This window comes from Phyllobates terribilis, unplaced genomic scaffold (genome assembly GCF_046119375.1).
Source record: "Phyllobates terribilis strain yellow unplaced genomic scaffold, ASM4611937v1 Scaffold_3__8_contigs__length_932513732, whole genome shotgun sequence".
Taxonomy (NCBI): domain Eukaryota; kingdom Metazoa; phylum Chordata; class Amphibia; order Anura; family Dendrobatidae; genus Phyllobates; species Phyllobates terribilis.
In genome coordinates, this window is record NW_027362763.1 from 314,067,218 (window position 1) to 314,088,891 (window position 21,674).

General features: G+C 42.6%; 1 protein-coding gene across 8 annotated transcripts in view; it reads right to left on the reverse strand.

Annotated features, from left to right (window-relative positions):
* The window catches only part of LOC141259288 (guanine nucleotide exchange factor DBS-like), a 354,703-nt gene that overhangs the window by 288,889 nt on the left and 44,140 nt on the right, over window positions 1-21,674 (reverse strand). For 7 of the 8 annotated variants that reach the window (XM_073674991.1, XM_073674998.1, XM_073674995.1 and 4 more), the window contains 4 exons: window positions 20,874-20,993; window positions 10,616-10,732; window positions 6,691-6,840; window positions 2,935-3,059 (listed from right to left, as the gene is read on the reverse strand). In XM_073674991.1, coding sequence (XP_073531092.1) covers window positions 2,935-3,059; window positions 6,691-6,840; window positions 10,616-10,732; window positions 20,874-20,993 — 512 coding nt within the window. The remainder of the gene's footprint in view (window positions 1-2,934; window positions 3,060-6,690; window positions 6,841-10,615; window positions 10,733-20,873; window positions 20,994-21,674) is intronic. The other variant, XM_073674992.1, reaches the window with a different exon arrangement.

The window sequence follows — 21,674 nt, forward strand, 5'->3', positions numbered from 1 at the left end:
AGGCGGTCTGCTTCCTCTTCCAGGGTAGCGTGCTCCGCTGACTGGTCTCTGCGTGCTGAGCCATCTCCCGGCTCCACTCCGCCAGTATCTCCCGCTGTACCCGGGCCATCCTCCGTGCGAGGCCCTCCAGGGCAGTTTGTGCACACTCCCGGTCTCGGGGGAGCTGTGCAAGGACCTCCACTAGGCCTAGTGGGGTCGTGGTGTCCAGCAGGCTCCTGACCAACGGGTCGGTGCTGCTCTGCTCTTCTTCCAGCAGGCTCCTGGCCAGCGGGCCGGTGCTGCTCTGCTCTCTGGACATCTCCGGGTGAGCTTTTCTGCTGCTCCTTTCCAGGCTTCCTGCCTCCGGGTGCGCTCGCTCCAGACTGCTCCAAGCGACACCCATCTTTTCTCTTCCCTTTCGTCTCCTCCCACTTCGAGGGCGGTCCCGGGGCAACTCGGTGACTGTCAGCTCCAGGGGGAGTTCTTTCACGCTGACAGACACCTCCAGCATCACAGTCTCTGTTGGTGGGGGCGGTTTCCACTTTTGGCGCCATTTTCTGTCCTGGCCCACGATGGGAGGTGGCCTCCTGCCCTCCTTTGGCACGCCCATAATGGCGTCCGCTGCTCTTCCAAGGCGGGAAATCTGCGGTTTTGGCGGGAAGCGTCGCCCAGTGGCGGGAAACTCTGCAGATGGCGGGAACAAGTTGGAAATGGCGGACAATCGGCGGGAAACGACTGGTGATGGAGTCCGATGGCGTGGACCCTCCGGAACCGGCAGGAGTCTTCTTTCTGAGGTAATCTTGCACTTTTCTTCAGGCACGCAGTACCCGGGTGTTGCGGGCACGTAATCCTGCCGACTACGCCAAAGTTGACGCGCCCCCTGGGACATATTCCTTTTTGAGGGGAATACCCGGCACCGGATCAGATGGGGGGTTGTAGTCTCCGAGCGGCTGTGACCCGGTCCCGTGCCCAGGGCGTCAAGCTATGTGTTATGTGGCAGTCCTTACTGATGTTATAAGAGTTCTTTTGTGTCGACTACGCCACCCGTTGTAATGCGGTCACTGTGGCCGCCGCTGCAGCAGGGTCCGCTGAGGCTGATGGTGGATGTGCAGCTTGGTGGGATAACCCCCAACGGGAGGGGTATAGCCTCAGAGGGGACAGGCGCAGAGGATGGGGGTTGTGGTGGTGCGGTGCAGCCGGCAATGAAGACAGACTCGGGTTGTGCAGTTAAGGGAGTTTACTTACTGCTGATGTTTCGGTCACTCCAGCTGTTAGTGACCACCCGAGCCGTGCTGCGTCCACCAGGTCCTGGATCCGGCCAACCCCCAAACAAGTCCGGAGCGTGGCCCTGAGCTCTCCCTCTGTCCTTTCTTCAGCCGTCCCCACCAGTGATCCACCTAGGTCCAGCTCCCTCGGGCCTTCTGTTGGGCAACCCTTGGCCTTAGGTTCCCTGACCCTCCATGTGGTATGCCTTCAGGGTGGATGTAGTGGGTGGCCGTGGCAGATGCTGCCCACAGCCTCCGGTCTCTGGCTAGGGATGTTTTTGCCCCCACCAGCTTGGGTTCCGGTACCCTCTTGCTGACTCCTCACCCGGTGCTCTAATTTGGGTTCTTGGGTCCCTTCAGTCTTTCCCCTCTGGGTCTTTCTCTTTCTTTCTCCTCTCTCTCTCTCCAGGGCTGCTGTTTCCTTCTCTCTCTCCAACTGACTTGTTCTCAGCGTCTGACCCTGATCTAAGCTGGTGCCCTCCTTATATATCCCTCTATGTGTGAGCTCAGGTGACCAGCACCCAATGAGCTCCTAACACTACCCAGACTGCTCCCCCTATCTGCCCCTACACTACATGGGATGTACCACCCCCCTCCCACTCCAGCCAGGAACAGGCTCGGTTGTACCTGCACATTTCTAAGTGGGAGTACCGTCGGCCTGCTCCTCTGGAATGGGATGTATGTAGTGCATGCAGTCTATCTGAGCTCAGTTCCACACTCCTTCCTTACCCGGGAGTGGAATATCACACCTCTGGGTTGAGGTGCAATACCCCTGTAGCAGCCGAATCCTCAGGGTGCTACATTTACATAGGGCAGCATATTTTGATGACAGATTAAAAAAAGTCAATATATGCAGTATAGATCTAAGTGAAATTGACATATAGTCGCCTTTAAAGTCTCAAATGCTCCCATAATGTTGTCCTCCTACCCGATGCAATATTAAAAAAGGACGATAGAACACAGATGGCATACATGTGCTGCCCGTGGCTTTCACTGGCCCAGAGACTTGTATAGGTGATTTTGATCCGTGACTCGGATCAAAGACGGATATATCGCTGTGATTTCTTTGGGTGGACACACAGATTGCAAAAAAAAAACAACACGGACTTGTGAACAGCTCCATAAACTATAATGGGTGTATGTTCTATCCGTGAAAAACTCAGAACATGTATGTGAAAAAGAGTTGTTTTAATAAACCCTTATGCTGGACTTCTTCAATTTCGGAATCCCTCCCTTTAATAACTAATCAATTATTTTAACAAAAGCAACAGAAACAGTGAATTGAGACGTGAAATGAATGAAAACAGAATCTTATCTTATTACTTCTACTTTTTCTATATCCTAGATACAGATTAGCGTCCTGAAAGTGCTATACCCCTATGTGATCTCTGTAATTATTAATTCCATAAGAAAGAGAAAGGAATAAAGTAGTGACTTTCTCACTGGTCCTAATACTTTAGCAAAACAATCTGTACTGAAATACTGATGACTTCAATAGTGGCCAAGTTACATGTGTAATCAGGACATACTTACAGAAGGACATATGTTTACAGCTACTTGGGCAATCCTTGATTAAGTCATTCCTACAAAAATGTGTTATGGTCTTGCAAGATCTCACTCAGAGATTTGCCATTTTAGTATTAAACTGAATGGGGCTGATTTAATGAGAACTTGTGCGCGCTTTACAGACCTTTCAACAGTAGCCATGTTCTCCAGCTCATCCGGTGTCAGTTTGCTGTTTGGGTCTTTGGACACTGGCTCCTTTATGCAGGATAGCAGGGTCCCACCTTGCTGCACTGCTAGCTTCAAATCATCCTGGAAAATAAATATTGAGCCGTTATAAGGAGGTTACTTATGTTGTTTTTGTCTATACAGTATATTGTCTCTGGATTTGACTTTGGAAAAAATTGCAAAATCAGCCTCGGAAGGCTTCAATGAGAAAAAATGCTGGGGCTGATCACTCTTATATTAAACCGTGTACTTCTCTTGTTTTTATTTTATTTACTTTAAATATATAAAAAAATTAAGGCCCAAAAAACAGATAATATATAATTGCAATAGATCTCATCTTGTTAATTACATAGGATATTACCCGAGTTATTGCTGGCGTTATCTAATAAGGAAACTACTGAAACCATCTTATTAGCTATGCTATAAATATTAAAGTCAGTGGTCCCTCTACGTGCCTTCACCAGTCACTTCACTTTGCAGACAAGTCTAGGCCTTACTTCAAGCGGGGCAAAGATTTAGTTTACTAGTCCTGTATTGAAATACCCTGGTCATGGCTAGGTGCACTGATGATGCCCCCAACACCAATGGCAGATCATCAGGCATCCTAGCTGCTGTGCCCTGGGTTGCCAACGTCCAGAAATTTTAGTACAGTCCGTAAAAATAGGGCGCTTTTTTGCTCTCTCCGTAAAAAAAATGTAAAACATCCGTAATTTTTTTTTTAATCTTAAGAAACTTTTACAAGATTTTTTTGACTATAATTATCATCATTTTACAGTTCACAGTGAATGCAGCTGATGTCTTCATATAGGAATTATGGGCTGTAAACCTGTATTGATGATAATATTAACAACTTATTAAGGTTTTCCAATGTGTCCGTAAAGAATATCGTTTGTTCATAATTTTTTGATAGGCTGTCCAGAAAAAATAAAAAATCAAGTTGGCAACCCTGGCTGGGTCCCTTATGTCCTACAAGGTAAACCATGGGGTGGCAGACTGCAAAATACTGGAAGTTTTCTATTTGTATCATTCCTTTCATTCATTCTATTTTCTCTCTGACGTTTTGATGGTCACTGATCCTGATAAAATCACTTTTGCTGATTTTTCTCTAATGTGTAAGAAGGCCTTTAGGCTGAAAAGTGGGACATTTGCAATACAGACAGAGCGGACGATTTATTAATCTTGTCTAAGTTTTAGACAGTGCAAACTTAAACTAGACAGTATTAAAACGTGCCATATTTTTCAGTGTCTCATGCTGCTTGGTACATTTGGTGCATCTTTAGGCTGTCAGGTGTAGGGTTACACCATTTGTTAGTTGGCTTCTTACTTTGGTCCACAAAATTACAGCAAACTGTAGAAAAATCTTTGGATAATTTTGGTGCACAAAATTGCAATTCAGGTAACACCCCTTAAACCACCCATTTTCAGAAAGACAATGCCCCTTTGTCAAGTGTGTCAAAAATATATATTTTTAAATCAATTAAATGTAGTGCAAAACATTTAAAGGGGTTTTCCACTTTTAGAAAAGTGGACCCCAACCCATCAGAAAGTAGTACAAAAATCTATAGACATAGTACTCAACCTCCCTCAGTGCTGGTCCTCTCCGCTGCCCCTATTCCTGTGTTTTGACTTCAGCAATAACATCACTACTGAAGTGTAGCACCCTGAGGGCTCGGCTGCTACAGGGGTATTGCACCTTAAACCAGAGGTGTGATATTCCACTCCCGGGTAAGGATGGAGTGTGGAACTGAGCTCAGATAGCTGCATACACTACATACATCCCATTTCCGGGGGACAGATCGACGGTACTCCCACCAGTATATGTGCAGGTACGATAGTGTCTGTCCCTGGCTGGAGTGGGAGGGGGGTGGAACATCCCAGTAGTGTAGGGGCAGATAGGGGGAGCAGTCTGGGTAAGGCTAGGAGCTCATTGGGTGCTGGGCACCTGAGCTCACACATAGAGGGAGTATATAAGGTGGGCACCATCTTAGATCAGGGTCTTTTGTAGAGTCAGTCTGTCAGAAGAGGTGCAGAGCAAAGAAGCTCAGCCAGAAGGGCTGACAGGGAGCTGTGGTTCCGGCTGGGCCCAGCTCCAAGGCCAAGTCTGAAAGAGAGAGAGAGGAGTCAGAAGGACCCAGAGAGGAAAAAGAAGGAACCCCAAGACCCCAGAATACAAACAACAGGGTGAAGGGTTGGCACAAGGGTACCGGATCCCAAGCTGGTGGAGGCCACTAATCCTCAGCCAGAGACCGGAGGTCGTGGGCAGGATCTGCCACGACCCTCACCAAATCCCCTGGGAAGGCATACCAAGTATAGGGTCAGGGAACCCCGAAGAGGTGCACCCACCAAGAGGCCCGAGGGAGCCGGACATAAGGGGATCCCTGGTGAGAACGGCCAGTAGAGAGGAAAAGTCAGAAAGGAGCTCAGGACCACGCTCCAGAATTGCTTGGGGGTTGGCCGAGTCCAGGACCTGGTGGACGCAGCACGGCTCGGGTGGTCACTCAAGGCCAGAGTGACCACAAGAAAAATCAGTAAGTAAAAACCCCTGAACTGCACAGCCCGACTCTGAGTCTTCTTGCTAACTCTCCTGCACCTGCACAACCACCATCCTCTACACCTGACCCCCTGAGGCTATACCCCTCCCGTTGGGGGTTATACTACCACAGCTGCACACTTACCACCAGCCTCAGCGGACCCTTCTGCAGCGGCGGCCTTTTGACCGCAACTCAACGGGTGGCGTAGTCGACACTAAGAACATCAATAACATCTATCAAGACTGCCACACACTGAGTTTGACACCCTGGGCACGGACCGGGTCGCCGCCACTCGGAGACTACAACCCCCATCTGATCCGGTTCCGGGTATCCCCAAAACAGCACTGGCCCAGGGGGCGCGTCAGAAGCACACATCACTGCTGCAACCAATCACTGAGCTTGGAGGCCTGTATACAGTGAAGACCCGTATTTTTCAAGACTTCTCTCTTTACCCTGGCATGATGGATAACAGCTTCTGGGGCAAATCCTGACTGATGGCAACACATTCTTGTCCAATCAGTGCTTGGAGTTTTCCTCAATTTCTGTATTTTTGTTTGTCCAATTGGTTTTCGAGGATTGACCACAGGTTCTCAATGGTATTGATATGGAGTATGCCAAGGCATAATGCAGAAGTCTTGAAAAATAAGGGTCAACACTGTAAATATTGAGCCTCTGCATCTACTAAAAGATCTAAAAATACTAAAGCATCAAACTTTGTTAAAACCAAAACTTTTGTGACTCTTAAAACTTTTGGCCAAGACAATTTATGACAGGAAGAAATCGCTAGTGAGAAATCTAGCTTAAAATTTACAAAACCAGAAGAGAGATGTAGAGCAGATAAGAGGAAAAGAAAAAAGCCACCAAGTTTGGTGCTTTGAAGGAGAAAAAAAGGAAGAAACATAAAAAAGAGAAATTACGTGGGCATCAGAAGTGGGCCAAGTGCTAAAACACTATAAACAGAATGTAAATGGAGAAGGGTGGCAGGAAGAGAGCTTGAACCATAAATACAGTGAACTATGAGTCCTTCATGGCTCCTATAAGCAAAATAGCCTAATATTTTTTGTGCCACTTGTATTCATATGAGCACGCTCCTGTCCCCGAACCATGCTACCTTTACACAGCCAGACAGATCCACTTTTAGTAATACAATAACGTGTACTACAAGAAGTACATGCGGCACCTACTTTCAGCTTGGTCTGATGCTTCGTATGTGAGAAGAGCAGCTCCTCCGTGCAGATGACATCATTGGGGAGTTCTGTTTCTGCCAGGCTGGTTCCAAATGTCTGCAAATTTTGGGCTGTTGTCTTCACAACTTGAGCGAAGCTCTCAATGGCCTGTGTCAGGGAACATATGTGAGTTTACCTGGAACACATTTCCTGCAATCTGTTTCAGCGTCTCTGCTGCTACATACAGATTACACTCAACAACAGGCAATGAACAGCAAATTAGACGGAATAGAGACACCTTGTGGCCGGCATAATGGGCTAGTTTTTGAGGTTTAAAGATTTACTACAGATTAGACGGCATTTTCAAAGTGACAGGTTCCCTTTAACACTACATAATTTAAAAAAAAATGATTTGCAGATCATCTGGTTAACACATCAGCTATCAAACGAGTTGTGTTGCACGTAAAGTTTTCATTTGCTTTTAGTGCAAGCTAGTTGCTATTGAAATGGAGCTTTTGGTGAAACATTAGAGTCTACAGTTAGGTCCATGTATATTTGGACAGAGACAACATTTTTCTAATTTTGGTTCTAGACATTACCACAATGAATTTTAAACAAAACAATTCAGATGCAGAAATAGCCTCGGAGTCAATTGTCCAATTACTTTTGGTCCCTTTAAAAACAGGGTGGCACATGTTAAGGAGCTGAAACTCCTAAACCCTTCATCCAATTTTAATGTGGATACCCTCAAATGAAAGCTGAAAGTCTGAACTTCAACTGCATATGAATTATTTTGTTTAAAATTCATTGTGGTAATGTCTAGAACCAAAATTAGAAAAATGTTGTCTCTGTCCAAATATATATGGACCTAACTGTATATCCACTAGTTAACATTTTTTAAAAAAAGATAAATATGTATCTTATACACCATTTACATAAATGCCAAATGTAAAGTGTTACAGTACAAAAATCTTAAAAAACGGGAGATTTTAGGAACAAGATGTGGTCAATGATTAGTTTTCTGAAAAGGGAAGTGTAACAAAAGACTATATATGGCAATTATATGTATTATAGGGCCTGGACAAATCATAGCCAGGTGAAAGAGTTAACAGCACCATTCTGTAGGGTCAGGTCCACACTGCAACTTGTTAAAGGGAATCTGTCAGCAGGTTTTTGCTATGTAATTTGAAGACAGCATGCTGTAGGGGTTAAAACACAGATTTCAGCAATGCCCCTCTTATCAAGCTCTGTGGTTCTGTTTGCTTACAGTGCTTGTTTTAGCACCAGGAGCTTGTCATTGCTGGAACACAGCAGTGTGTGCCTCCTGTCCAACGCGCCCCCTTCTGTGATAAGCACCTCACTGTCTATGGACTTTGTACATAAAGAGCCTGGTGTGGGCAGGGTTAGATTTCTCAGCTCTGCTTCATGTCTAAAAACCCTGATTTTGTTAGAATGGCTGCACCCAGTAAGCTAAGTGATTAGTGTTGAGCGGGTATGTTCTATTATAGCTGCTCGGTGATATGGTTGAATCGCTCCCGTGTGCATGATTTGCGACTGTTTGACAGTTTCATTACATGGGAGGAATGTCTATTTCTTACACAATCCTCACATGTAATAAAACTGTCAAACAGTTGCAAATCATGCACACGGGAGCGATTCAACCATATCACCGAGCAGCTGTAAATACTCGGAGCTCGGCCCAAGCATGCTCGGACAGAACATACTCGCTCAACACTATAAGTGATACATCTTTGGATTCAGGGTTTCTTTGCCTGCATCAGGCTGCTCTCAGATGAAGTAGCAAAAACCTGCCGATACACACGTGGTCAAAATTGTTGATACCCCTCGTTTAATGAAAGAAAAACCCACAATGGTCACAGAAATAACTTGAATCTGATAAAAGTAATAATAAATTAAAAATCTATGAAAATTAACAAATGAAAGTCAGACATTGCTTTTCAACCCTGCTTCCACAAAATTTAAAAAAAAATTAAACTCATGAAATAGGCCTGGACAGAAATGATGGTACTCTTAACTTAATATTTTGTTGAACAATCTTTTGAGGCAATCACTGCAATCAAACGATTCCTGTAACTGTCAATGAGACTTCTGCACCTCTCGACAGGTATTTTGGCCCACTCCTCATGAGCAAACTGCTCCAGTTGTCTCGTGTTTGAAGGTTACCTTTTCCAGACGGCATGTTTTAGCTCTTTCCAAAGATGCTCAATAGGATTTAGGTCAGGGCTCATAGAACGCCACTTCAGAATAGTCCAATGTTTTCCTCTTAGCCATTCTTGGGTGTTTTAGCTGTGTGTTTTGGGTCATTATCCTGTTGCAAGACCCATGACCTGCGACTGAGACCAAGCTTTCTGACACTGGGCAGCACATTTCTCTCTAGAATCCCTTGATAGTCTTGAGATTTCATTGTACCCTGCACAGATTCAAGACACCCTGTGCCAGATGCAGCAAAGCAGCCCCAGAACATAACAGAGCCTCCTCCATGTTTCACAGTAGGTACAGTGTTCTTTTCTTGATATCCTTCATTTTTCCGTCTGTGAACATAGAGTTGATGTGCCTTGCCAAAAACTTCCATTTTTGTCTCATCTGTCCATAGGACATTCTCCCAGAAGCTTTGTGGCTTGTCAACATGTAGTTTGGCAAATTCCAGTCTGGCTTTTTTATGATTTTTTTTTTCAACAATGGTGTTCTCATTGGTCATCTCCCATGAAGTCCACTTTGGATCAAACAACGATGGATGATGCGATCTGACACTGATGTTCCTTGAGCTTGAAGTTCACCTTTAATCTCTTTAGAAGTTATCCTGGGCTCTTTTGTTACCATTCGTATTATCCGTCTCTTTGATTCATCATCAATTTTCCTCCTGCGGCCATGTCCAAGGAGGTTGGCTACAGTCCCATGGATCTTAAATTTCTGAATAATATGTGCAACTGTAGTCACAGGAACATCAAGCTGCTTGGAGATGGTCTTATAACCTTTACCTTTAACATGCTTGTCTATAATTTTCTTACTAATCTCCTGAGACAACTCTTTTCTTTGCTTCCCTTGGTCCATGTTGAGTGTGGTACACACTATGTCACCAAACAGTACAGTGAGTATCTGTAGCCCTATATACATGCCCACTGACTGATTACAAGATTGTAGACACCTGTGATGCTAATTAGTGGACACAACTTGATTTAACATGTCCCTTTTGTTACATTATTTTCAGGGGTACCATCATTTCTGTCCAGGCCTATTTCATGAGTTTAATTTTTTTTAAATTCTGCGGAAGCAGGGTTGAAAAGCAATGTCTGACTTTCATTTGTTCATTGTCATAGATTTTTAATTTATTAATACTTTTGTCAGATTCAAGTTATTTCTGTGACCATTGTGGGTTTTTCTTCATTAAATGAGGGGTACCAACAATTTTGACTACGTGTGTAGATTCCCTTTAATGTGTAATCCTGGTCTTACATTTCACTGTAAATGCAGGCTTTGCTATAAAAAACAGCAAAACACTTGTACCTACGTATAGTTTTACCACGGTTCTGCAGTAGTGCAGCTCTTCATCACACCATCACTATTCCTTGTCCTATAATGGAGTCCCCACATAGGCCTATTCATCAATGCTGTCTTATTTCCACCTCTCCAGTAGGGTAAGTTCCCACCTTTGAAGGAATATACCAGACTGTGGCTGAAAAAGCTCCGGGGTGTTCATACAAGTGCGTGGCCTGTGCATTCTAAATGTTTATACCCGAAGGTTCAATTTGGTGGACTTCAGACGCACTAAAATCTCTGGTCATTAGTTTTATACCTGATATTGTTGACTTGCCTATGATCCCTCCATGTGAGATAGCTTTGAAAACTTCAAAGGCAAGTGCAAAAAAATTGATATCATATTAGAAAATAGCCAGCCAACACTCGCTGGTTAATCATTACTTACTGTTCTATGCTGTATCCACTGACCATGGCTGTATTCCAAGGTCCCACCCAGTTCATTGGTTAACTGACTTTTGTCAATGTATCCATGAAGATCCGACACAGAATTTACCATAATAATCTAGAATTTTGTGAACAAGGAAGAACATTATTACATATAATTATTCTATTATATCCACACACAAGAGACAAATCTTGAGCATGAAAATGTATTACATTTTAATTTGGGAGGGGACATGAAGTAAATAGTGATGTTTTCTCCTAATCATGTGTGTGACTTGCACGGCAGTGGAACACTGTAACTAAACAGTCTATGATGATAATGATGACAAGTGTGATGTTGGCTGTTTACCGCAGCGAGATAAATGGTAGCGGGGTCAGAGGTGAAGGGTGCACTTAAGATGCAGCTGAAACTTGTCACACAATTATGGAAAAAAAGTTAGGACCCTACACAGAGTTCTAGGAGTATTCTGTGTGCAGGGAGCACCCATCTGCTAGGGTGCAGATCAGGAACAGTCTATGGCACAGGGCTTTAACCTTAGAAACTTGTTATTTCTGCAATTGTTACTGTAGATTAATATGTTGCTGTTTCAGTACCTAGCTTGGATGTAATCAATTCCCATTTTGGAGACACCTTGAAAGAAGAGTGACACTGATCAAAGTGTTTGAGGCCAATACACGGCTGCAGTGCAGATGCCGGTAGATAGAGCCTGGAGCCTTCAGCCAAGAGCAGCACCAATGGCCTGATCAAAGGTAGAAGGTCCGAAGTTTGTGACATTGCAGCAACAGCCACATTTTTATCCAAAAAGACGGTTCAAGCCATGTGCCTCTCTGTGTCCCTTCTGCTATTGTTAACTGAATTTCTAAATGTTAGCCGCATTTTGCATATCCCATTTTTCACTAGTGTTGTCTTCTATTATTGATGTGCCACTTTTGGGGTGATTACCACAGAAACTCTCGCCTAGCCCCCAGTATTACCTCATTACAATAAGAAAGGAGTTAAAGCAACACTCTAGTGTTTTCATTTTATTTTACTGCTGGATTGGTTTCACTAATCTAAGTCCCCAGCCCCTAGTATGATACTTACCAGTCGCCATCTTCATCTGTTATCACCGCCGCTCCGATTGTCTTCAGCAGGTGACCTAACAGATCGCTCTAGTGTTAGCTGGGTGAGCCGGAGGTCACTTCTTAATTCACTTCTCAAGTTTATGAGAGAGAGAACGAGGCCCTCATAGACTTACACTGAGAGCTTGTGATCGTTACCTCTAACTTCCGGTCAGTCAGAAATTGCAGTCACAAGAAGGCGGTGCGGAATCGGAGAGGTGCCGAGAAGAGCTGAAGACGGCAGCTGATAAGTACAAGACTAGGGTCAGGGAACTAAGATTAGTGGCACCACTCCAGCACTGAAAAAAAATCACTGGAGTGGTGCTTTAATATCTCAGAACTAGAAGGTAACAGTGTGAACCACTGAACCAAGAATGCCAATTGCATCTATATAACACACGTTCAGATAAGATGATACCGACAAGTGTTAACATCTTTAGGAAGTCATTCTCCTAGGCTAACGCTTCGGCCGGGGTCACTCGGCTGTCGATTCTCTCATGCAAGAGAATTAGGCTGATTATGCTAATGACACTCTGTCAGATTTTGATCCAAGTGTCATGTTATTGTGATCTGATTCTCTTGCATGAGAGAATCACAGCACAGGTGAAGAAGACGAAGAACTTAATTTCTCCATTGTCTGAGTCGGCGGTAAACATACTGCACTCAAATGACATCCAAATGCAGTCCGATATTTCACACGCATCCATAGACTTGTATGGGTGCGTGGTCCAATTACCAGATGCCCTCACAGCATGATGATCTGTACTGCCCCATAGTATAACACTGGGCCGAATGTTATCCCATAAATCACACTATAGGCTAGTGTGAGCAAGCCTTCATGGTCCTGATGATAAATGCTTTAATGAGGCAGGAACTGTTATCTTATCTTCAATGACAATCAGATGTTCTCCACCCAAATGTGTACACTACTTATCAACTATGTAGATTTTGACTATGTGCTGACATACAGAAAATTTCCCCAACAGATTTTGCAGACCTCAAGAACAGGTAGGGTGTGCTGAAGAAGGACATTATCAAATAGCTCTGATTTTATTTTGACAATTTTGTGGATGAGAAAAAATGTCCCAGATGAAGAGACTATGCTTGTGAATAATGTAATAATAACTGATTAGCAGCAAAGTTTCATGTATGACAGGTCACGTCTAGCCAACATACTTAGCTTTAATAAGGAGTTAAGTGCAAATCTGAATGTTGCTCGTGCAAATGATGTGATATACACTGTACGGACAAAAATATTGAGACACATTGCTTCTAAAGGAGTGTTAATGACATCACATTCTGAATCCATAGGCATTAACCCTGCGTCAGGCGCTATAGGCCTGACAGGCACAGCTCACACTTTTTTGTTTCCCCTCCTCTCCAAGGTGGCAGGGGATCCCGCCCCTCCCAGTCCCTTCCTATCTCTAGGTGCTGCTTGAAACCCCCCCCCCCACTCAGTTTTACCTCCGTCCTTGCGGAGAGCAGATGTGACATCCGTCGCCCCTCAGGCTCATTGCGCCTGAAGGTTCTCACTTTTGAAGGTCCGCACTTTCTGAGGGGGTTTCATCACAATTGTTTATCTTGCTTGTTTTATGAATGAATAAAGCAAAGTTTGTGGATATTTCATAAAAATAAGTAGGGTTTTCTTACAAATGAGGGTTTTCGTAGAAATGGCCTCCCAGGCAGATTGCACCTGAACATGCAATAATAATCTCTGATGTGATATGATAATATGATTTTCCAACCCTGCTTTTCTCTCTGCCAACCTGTTTCTTCTGCTGAACTTTTAAAGTCTGAATCTGAGTGAATGACTCCAGTAGCATCTAAGAGCCTTACAATTAAGTTTGTTTCCTTATTTTAATGCTTAGTAATAGTTATGTCCCGAAAACTGGAGGCTATTTGGCAGTAGATGTGAAATTTGGTACTTTTTGTTTTATTACGTTTATGTTTATTAAATGTGTTTTTTTTTTCATCTGATTTTGTGTACTCTTTTTCAACACATCCCTATGAAGGTCACTGATTACTTTTTGAGCCCAGAAATTGAGATAATTAGATATTATAAGCGTTTTTCTAATCTGTGCCTGTCAGGCGCACTATGCCTGAACTCGGCAGAGATGGATCTGACCCAGGGTTAATATTGGGTTGGTCCCTCTTAGCAGCAAAAAACAACATCCTTTCTTCAGGGAATGATTTCTACAAAATTTTGAAGTCTGTTTGTGGGAATTTTTACCCATTCATCCAAAAGAGCAAATTGTGAGGTCAGATACTGATGATGAATGAGAGGCTCTGACTTACAATCTCCATTTCACTTAATACAAAAGGTGTTCGATGGGGTTGAGGTGAGGACTCTATGTGGCCAGTCAAGTTTTTCGACAGTAAACTATCTTAACCATGTCTTTATGGACTTTGCTTTGCACACTGGGCACAATCAGGCTGGAACAGAAAAGGGTCTTCTTCAAACTGTCCCAGCACGCAAATGTTTGGGATCATGCAATTGTTCAAAATGTCTTGAAATGTTGAAACTGTACTATGTCAACCCCTAAGAAACAATCCTATAGCATTATCCCTCCTAGGCCAAACTTTACAGCTGGCTAAATGCTGTCAGGCATGTAACGTTCTCTAAAGACTTGTCCATTAGCCTACCAGATGAAGAACGTGATTCGTTACTCCACAGAACACATTTCCTCTGCTGCAGAGTCTAGTTGTGTCATGCTGTACACCAGCCATCTGGTGCTTATCATTGTGCTTGGTGATGCAAGGCTTGCATGCAGATGCTCTGCCATGGAAACCCACACCATAAAGCTCCCTATGCACATTTTTGTGTTGATATTAATGTCAGAAGAGGTTTGGATTCTGCAGTTATTGAGAATTGGTGACTTTTATGCAACATGCACTTCAGCATCTCAGCGACCCCGCTCTGTAACTGTACATGGTCAGACATGTTCATGGTCTTAAACGCTTCCACCTTTTTAATACCATTCACAGCTGATAGTGGTATATTTAGGATGAAAAAAAAATCTCAAAACTGACGTGCTGCAACCATGGCGTCCTATTATTGTACCACACTGAAAGTCAATGAGCTCTTTATAACGACCCATACTGTTAGAAATGTTAGTATAGGCAGGCTACATGGTGAAGGGTTGGATGTTATACACCTGTATCAATGGGAATGAATAAAAAATGTGAACCCAATAATTAGGAGGAGTATCCCAATACTTTTATCTGTATAGTGTGTTTTAGATTTTGCCAAAGTATTTGATACTGTACCGCACAACAGTGTCATAATGAATCACCGATTTGAAAGGGGTTATCCCCTTTCAAAAAACTTTAATCCATATGCTGAGTTATTTAAAAAAAATGACAAACCAAATATTACTTACCCCCCTTGGTCCATCACTGGGTCTCTGTTCTTTGGCTGCAGCCAATAACTGTTCGGCTTCTCCGCCCATAAAGCAGAGCTGATGAGCTCAGTGATTGGCTGCAGAGCTGTTGACGTGACGCCACTGCTGCAACCAAAACACCGAGCAGTGACGGAGAGCTGGCGCTGGACCCAGGGAGGGAAAGTATTACTAGGTTTGTGTTTTTGTTTTTTTCAAACTAACTCAGCTTATGTAGCAATCAAAAAGGGACCCTCTACATATCCCACATCAGGAAAGTAGAAGTAACCAAGTGACAACTAGATTAATCATGCAAAAAATAAATTTTATCCAACAGCAAAAATAAACACACATTTAAAAAGAGGTGCCTCAGAATGTGAGGGACTAGCCAAGCCTATCCAAAATATAACAGAATCAAGATCAACACAAGACTAAAGGCCCCGTCACACTTAGCGACGCTGCAACGATCCCGACAACGATACGACCTGTCAGGGATCGTTGCTGCGTCGCTATGTGGTCGCTGGTGAGGTGTCAAAAAGGCAGGCTCACCAACGATCAGGGGAGCAGCGACATCGTGGAAAGAATCTTTCCACGATGTCCTGCTCCTGGTTACCAGCCTGCTGCTGAAGCAGGATCAGGCTGGTAACCATGATAAACATCGGGTTACTAGGGGCACATGCGCACCTAGTAACCCGCTGTTTATCATGGTTACCACTCTGCTACGGTGAGCGGGAGGTTACCGCTCACTTTAGCAGGCTCATAACCATGATAAACAGCGGGTTACTAAGTGCGCGTGTGCCCCTAGTAACCCGATGTTTATCATGGTTACCAGCCTGATCGCTGCTCCCGCTGGTCACACACAGCAATGTGTGCTGACCAGCGGGAGGGCAATGACCAAAAAAAGGTCCAGGACATTCTGCAGCGATCAGCGACCTCACAGCAGGGGCCTGATCGCTGCAAAGTGTCACACATAGCGACATCGCTGGTGAGGTCGCTGTTGCGTCACCAAAACCGTGACACAGCAGCGATCTCGCTAGCGATCTCGCTATGTGAGACGGGGGCTTTCATCCACTAATACATAATATCCCCCCCCCAGATGGTAGTAAAACGAATACATACGCCATAGTAAATACAGTGGCTAGGGCAAATAGAGACAATGCTGACATCAGTAACAACAGTCACAATCAGTGGATCAGTATAAGAAATCTGCAATAGATAGCAATCAATTGAGCAAAAAGCAAAACAGGAAAAAGCTTACTATGTCATTTAGGGGACAAAGTGCTTGTGCATGGTAGCAGCACAGGGAAGGAACAAAGTAAAGGTGGATGAGTAAACTAATTCAATCCACAACTTTATCTAAATGCCTCCCACTGTAAACATATGACTAAAGTGACTGTGCAAAGAAAGCAGCATAAAGTGCAAATGGCCCATATAGCAAAAGTAACAGGTGAAAAGATTGTATCACAAAAACCACCTGGGCGCTTATTATGGATAGTGGCAGCTGGATGAATGGCAGCCGGATATGTGAGGGTCCCTTTTTGATTGCTTCTTATCTTCTTGAGGTGACACTTACCCTGTTGGACCCATTTACTGATTTTTGTTAACTTAGCTTGTTGCATAAAGTTTTCTGAAAAGGGACAACCCCGATAACGGACCAAAACAAAATGTAATTGCAAATGACACATACTAAACGTGGACTAAAGTCACTAATGTGGAACCATAAGGATCAGTATTAGGCCCAATTCTTTTTAATCTCTTTATTAATGACCTTGTGTTTGGGATTCAAAGAAAAGTGTCAATTTTTCCTGATGACACAAAACTTTATCGGAGAGTTAAAATTAAACTTAATTTTAAAATATGATAGAAAGACCTAAATTAGCTGTCAACATGGGCAATAACATGGCAGATTCAATTAAATATAGTAAAATGTCAAGTAATAAACCCGGGATGCAGTAATTATAATATTGCAGTGCAATAAATGGAATATAACTGAAGAGAAAGACTTCAGAAGCAGCAGAAGTAAATAAGGTAAAAAGATAAATAAAACCCATGATCCCAATGTAAAATGACCCCTCTATAAATCCCTTATAAGATTTCATGTTGAGTATGGGATTCATTTTTGGAGTCCATATTCTACATTTCTAAAAAGGACATTAAAGTGCTACAATGGGCGTAAAGTTGTACAACTCAATTATTACATTTAATGGAAGGTCTCTGTGACAATGAGAGGCTGCAAAACTCAAACTACATTTAGTTAAGAAAAAGAGATGTCTTAAAGGGGTTTTCCCATGAACAAAAGTTCATTTTACCCAATGGCTGTGCCTGACCGGGCAGGAATACGGTCTGATCATACCACAGCTCCTGGGCAGGGGAGGAAGCAAAAGAGTATACAGACAGAACAGCAGGGGATCACAGCTGATTCTTTCTTTGAACTTAGCACTAATAATTCTATAAAATTGATAGGAAAGGATGAATTTGATAAATCTCTCTGTTTCTTTCTGTCTGTTTCTCAATCAAACTATGTAATCTAAAGCTACTTTAATTTCTTAAATATCATTGGAACCAAGAGAAAAAAACTTGCGGAAACTCACTAATATCAAGAGGCTGGCAAGCAAGAGATAAATCAATCAAATGTTCTCCAGGCAAAGGCTAAACCCAAGGGAAACATAAACCATCAATTTCCTTTTCATCTTTTCTTCCTTTTGCTTAAAACACTGATTTGAATCTCTCAACATCAGAAAGAGTAGTAACAGAAATGGAGAATAATAAAAATAGGGAATGTTGAGGCAGAATCCAAAATTCTCATTAGATCTGAAAATCGAATATACAGTCATGGCTGAAAATGTTGGCACCCTTGAAATTGTTCCAGAAAATGAAGTATTTCTCCAAGAAAATTATTGCAGTTACACATGTTTTGTTATACATGAATATATTTCCTTTGTATGTATTGGAACAGAACAAAAAAAACAGGGAAAAAAAGCAAATTGGACATCATTTCACCCAAAACCCCTAAAATGGGCCAGACAAAATTGGGAGTAAAGAACTATTATTCAAGCAGGTGATGCTCATTCATGAAAATCACACCTGAAACCAGATAAAAAAGAGAAGTTGACTCAATCTTTGCATTGTATGTCTGTATGTGCCACACTAAGCATGGAGAACAGAAAGAGAAGAAAACTGTCTGAGGACTTGAGAACTAAAATTGTTGAAAGATATCAACAATCTCAAGGTTACAAGTCCATCTCCAGAGATCTTGATGTTTCTTTGTCCATAGTGCACCCCATAATCAAGAAGTTTACAACCCATGGCACTGTAGCTAATCTCACTGGATGAGAACAGCAGAGAAAAACTGATTGAAAGGTTGCAATGTAGGACAGTCTGGATGGTGGATAAGCAGCCCCAATCAAGTTCCAAAGAAATTCAAGCTGTCCTGTAGGCTCAGGGTGCATCAGTGTCAGTGTGTGAACTATCCCTCGACATTTGAATTAAATGAAACGCTGTGGCAGGAGACCAGGACCCACTGCTGACACAGAGACATAAAAAAGCTAGGCTGCAGTGTGCCAAAATGTGCGTGAGTAAGCCAAAATCCTTCTGGGATTTGTGGACAGATGATACCAAGATAGCGCTTTTTGGTAAAGTAAATCATTCTACTCTTTACAGAAAACAAAATGAGGCCTACGTCTTCAAACAGAGGCTGGACAGACATTTGTCTGAGATGATCTAGTGAATCCTGCTTTGAGCAGGGGGTTGGACCAGATGACCCAGGAGGTCCCTTCCAACTCTACCATTCTATGATTCTATGATTCTATGAAGAAAAGAACAGTGCCTACAGTCAAATATGGTGGAGGTTCAAAGATGTTTTGGAGATGTTGTGCTGCCTCTGACACTGGGTGCTTTGACTTGTTTTGGGTCACAGTGTAATACCCAGTGTCAGAAAGCTGGGTTTGCATCCTAGGTCATGGGTCTTCCAGCAGGACAATGACTCCAAACCTACTTCAAAAAGCACCCAGAAATTGATGGAAACAAAGCGCTGAAGAGTTCTGAAGTGGCCAGAAATGAGTCCGGATCTAAATACCATTGAACACCTGTGAGAAATCTTAAAATTGCTGTTGGGAGAAGTCACCCTTCAAATATAAGAGACCTGGAGCAGTTTGCAAAAGAAGAGTGGTCCGAAATTCCAGTTGAGAGGTGAAAGAAGCTTGTTGATGGTTATAGGAAGCAATTGATTGCAGTTATTTATTCCAAAGGGTTTGCAACCAACTATTAAGTTGAGGGTGCCAACTATTTTGTTCGGCCCATTTTGGGGATTTTGTGTGAAATTATGTCCAATTTGCCTTTTTTCCTTGTTTTTTTGTGGTGTTCCAATACACACAAAGGAAATAAACATGTGTATAACAAAACGTGTAATTGCAATAACTTTCTAATAATTAATAGCTGAAATAATTTTCTAATAATAATAATCTGACAGAAATACTTCATTATCTGGAACAATATCAAGGGTGTCAACAGTTCTGGACATGACTGTATTTAGAATCTGCCTTCCATTCAGAAAAGGCTGAAAGACAAATATCTGAGACTTCTGTGAGTTAAAGGGTAACTGCACTTTCAGATAACTTTTCCTGAATAAGCTGTTAAATAGTGATTTTCCTTATGTACACATATAACTTGTATCCAGCGATTTTAGCCGTTTCCTTTCTGTAGATTCTAGCCACTAGAAGCCTTGACAGTGTCACTTTGTGTTCTTTTTCTCCATCCATCTTTTCACCCCTTCCCTCTTTTATAGGCAGCAGGTAAGATTTGCTCCTTCACTGAAGACAGAATTGTAGACAGATTTGAGCAATTTTTGATTGTGAATGATTAATACAGGAGGGAAGAAGAAAATTAAAAATGAGGAAAGAGCATTTTTCTGTACTAAGAAAAAAATATTTGCATAAATGGTTATCCCCATCTTGTAAATTGATAGCATATTATTAGGATGTGCTATCATTTTATAGTAGGTAGGTGTCTGACCTCTGGGAACATCACTAATTTTGAGAAGTAAGAATCTTCTGTGCAGATAAAGTGCTGCATCCTCTTCATTGTTTTTCCATTTACATTACCACTCTGGCCATCCACAAAGTAACTGCAGCATGGCCCCAATCATGTGAAATATCCCATACTACAGTTCCCTGAACAGCCTGTGGCTAGGAGACTGCTATGCAGTTAAATTTTTTAAGGGGCCACAGCACTAATACAGCTCATTTTAAAGATCAGAGGGCGTCCCAGAGATCAGACCTCTGATAATCAAAAAGTAATGATTTGCCGTTCATTTATTAGATAAGAAGATCCATTTTATGTACAAAGCCCAAATAAACAAAGCAAATATTTAAAGCTAATCAATGCTATGTTTAAAGGGGTTTCCACTACACAAGCCCGGTGAGAAAATACTAATTCCATGTATCTATCCATAGATATTTCTGAACTGGGTATAATGGACAAAACGTTTGGCCTATATTGGTCATTTGCACTACTGTTTATAGATCTGTGTTGGTCCATCTGATTTTTAGTGACTTTTTTCAATAAATACCTGGTAATGTCACTTGATGTTTCTGCATATATTTCTATGTAACTGAAGATCTGTGAATTGGGTTTGAACTGTGTACGAACCTCAGGATCAGCACCAATGACTTCTCACATGAGCTGCAGAAACTGCGATTGTAAGGTGTACAAGCAAGGATACGTGACACAAAGTGATATACATGAGCACATACCGGTGAACACAAGATGAAAATACACGCTTACCGGTACCTTCATTTTAAAGTCATCTCTGTAGAGTTTAATTCCAATGTCTGCAATAGTCCGTTGTAAAAACCGAGATGGGCGCAAAACAAAAACCAACTGCAGATTCCCTGGGAAGGCTCCCTAAGAAGAATCAAAAGACATATGAATATTATTAAAATGCTATGTCCTTTTACCCTTTCTTTACTTTTCATTACCTGGCATTGGAATACTGTCATCACTACATAGCACACAATGCTGAATAATTATTACACTGGTTAGTATCATTTACCAATGAGAACTGTAAGTATTATTGACTGTTAACATATTGACATCCAACAGTAGAAGAAACTAAATCATGACAATAAAAGATTTATTGGAATCAGTGTGGGGTGGCATAATGTACGGTCGCCGGACATCTCTCGTCTTCATTACAAGTACACTAGCAGCTCGGCATTATATTGATTTGGTGGTGGATCCAGCAGTACGGTCATTTCACCAAAGTGTCCCATGAGCCTTTTTTTTTTCAATACGACCACGCCAGGCCATATGTTGCTTTTGCTTCTGTGAGCAGCCTGCGTGGCCTAAACTTGCTACCACAGCCTGTAGGTTCTTCAGACATGTCTCAAATAGAGAACATCTGGGACTTCATTGGTCGGTAATTGCAAAGGGAACTGCCAGCAGCAGATCTTGATGATTCGTGTACCCAAGTGCATTCACAGTTGCAGAACACTTCTCAGACAACCAATAATAAACTCACTGCTATCAGCCAAGGTGTGTAAGTGTGTGTATTTCTGTGCGTGATGCTCATATAAATATGAAATA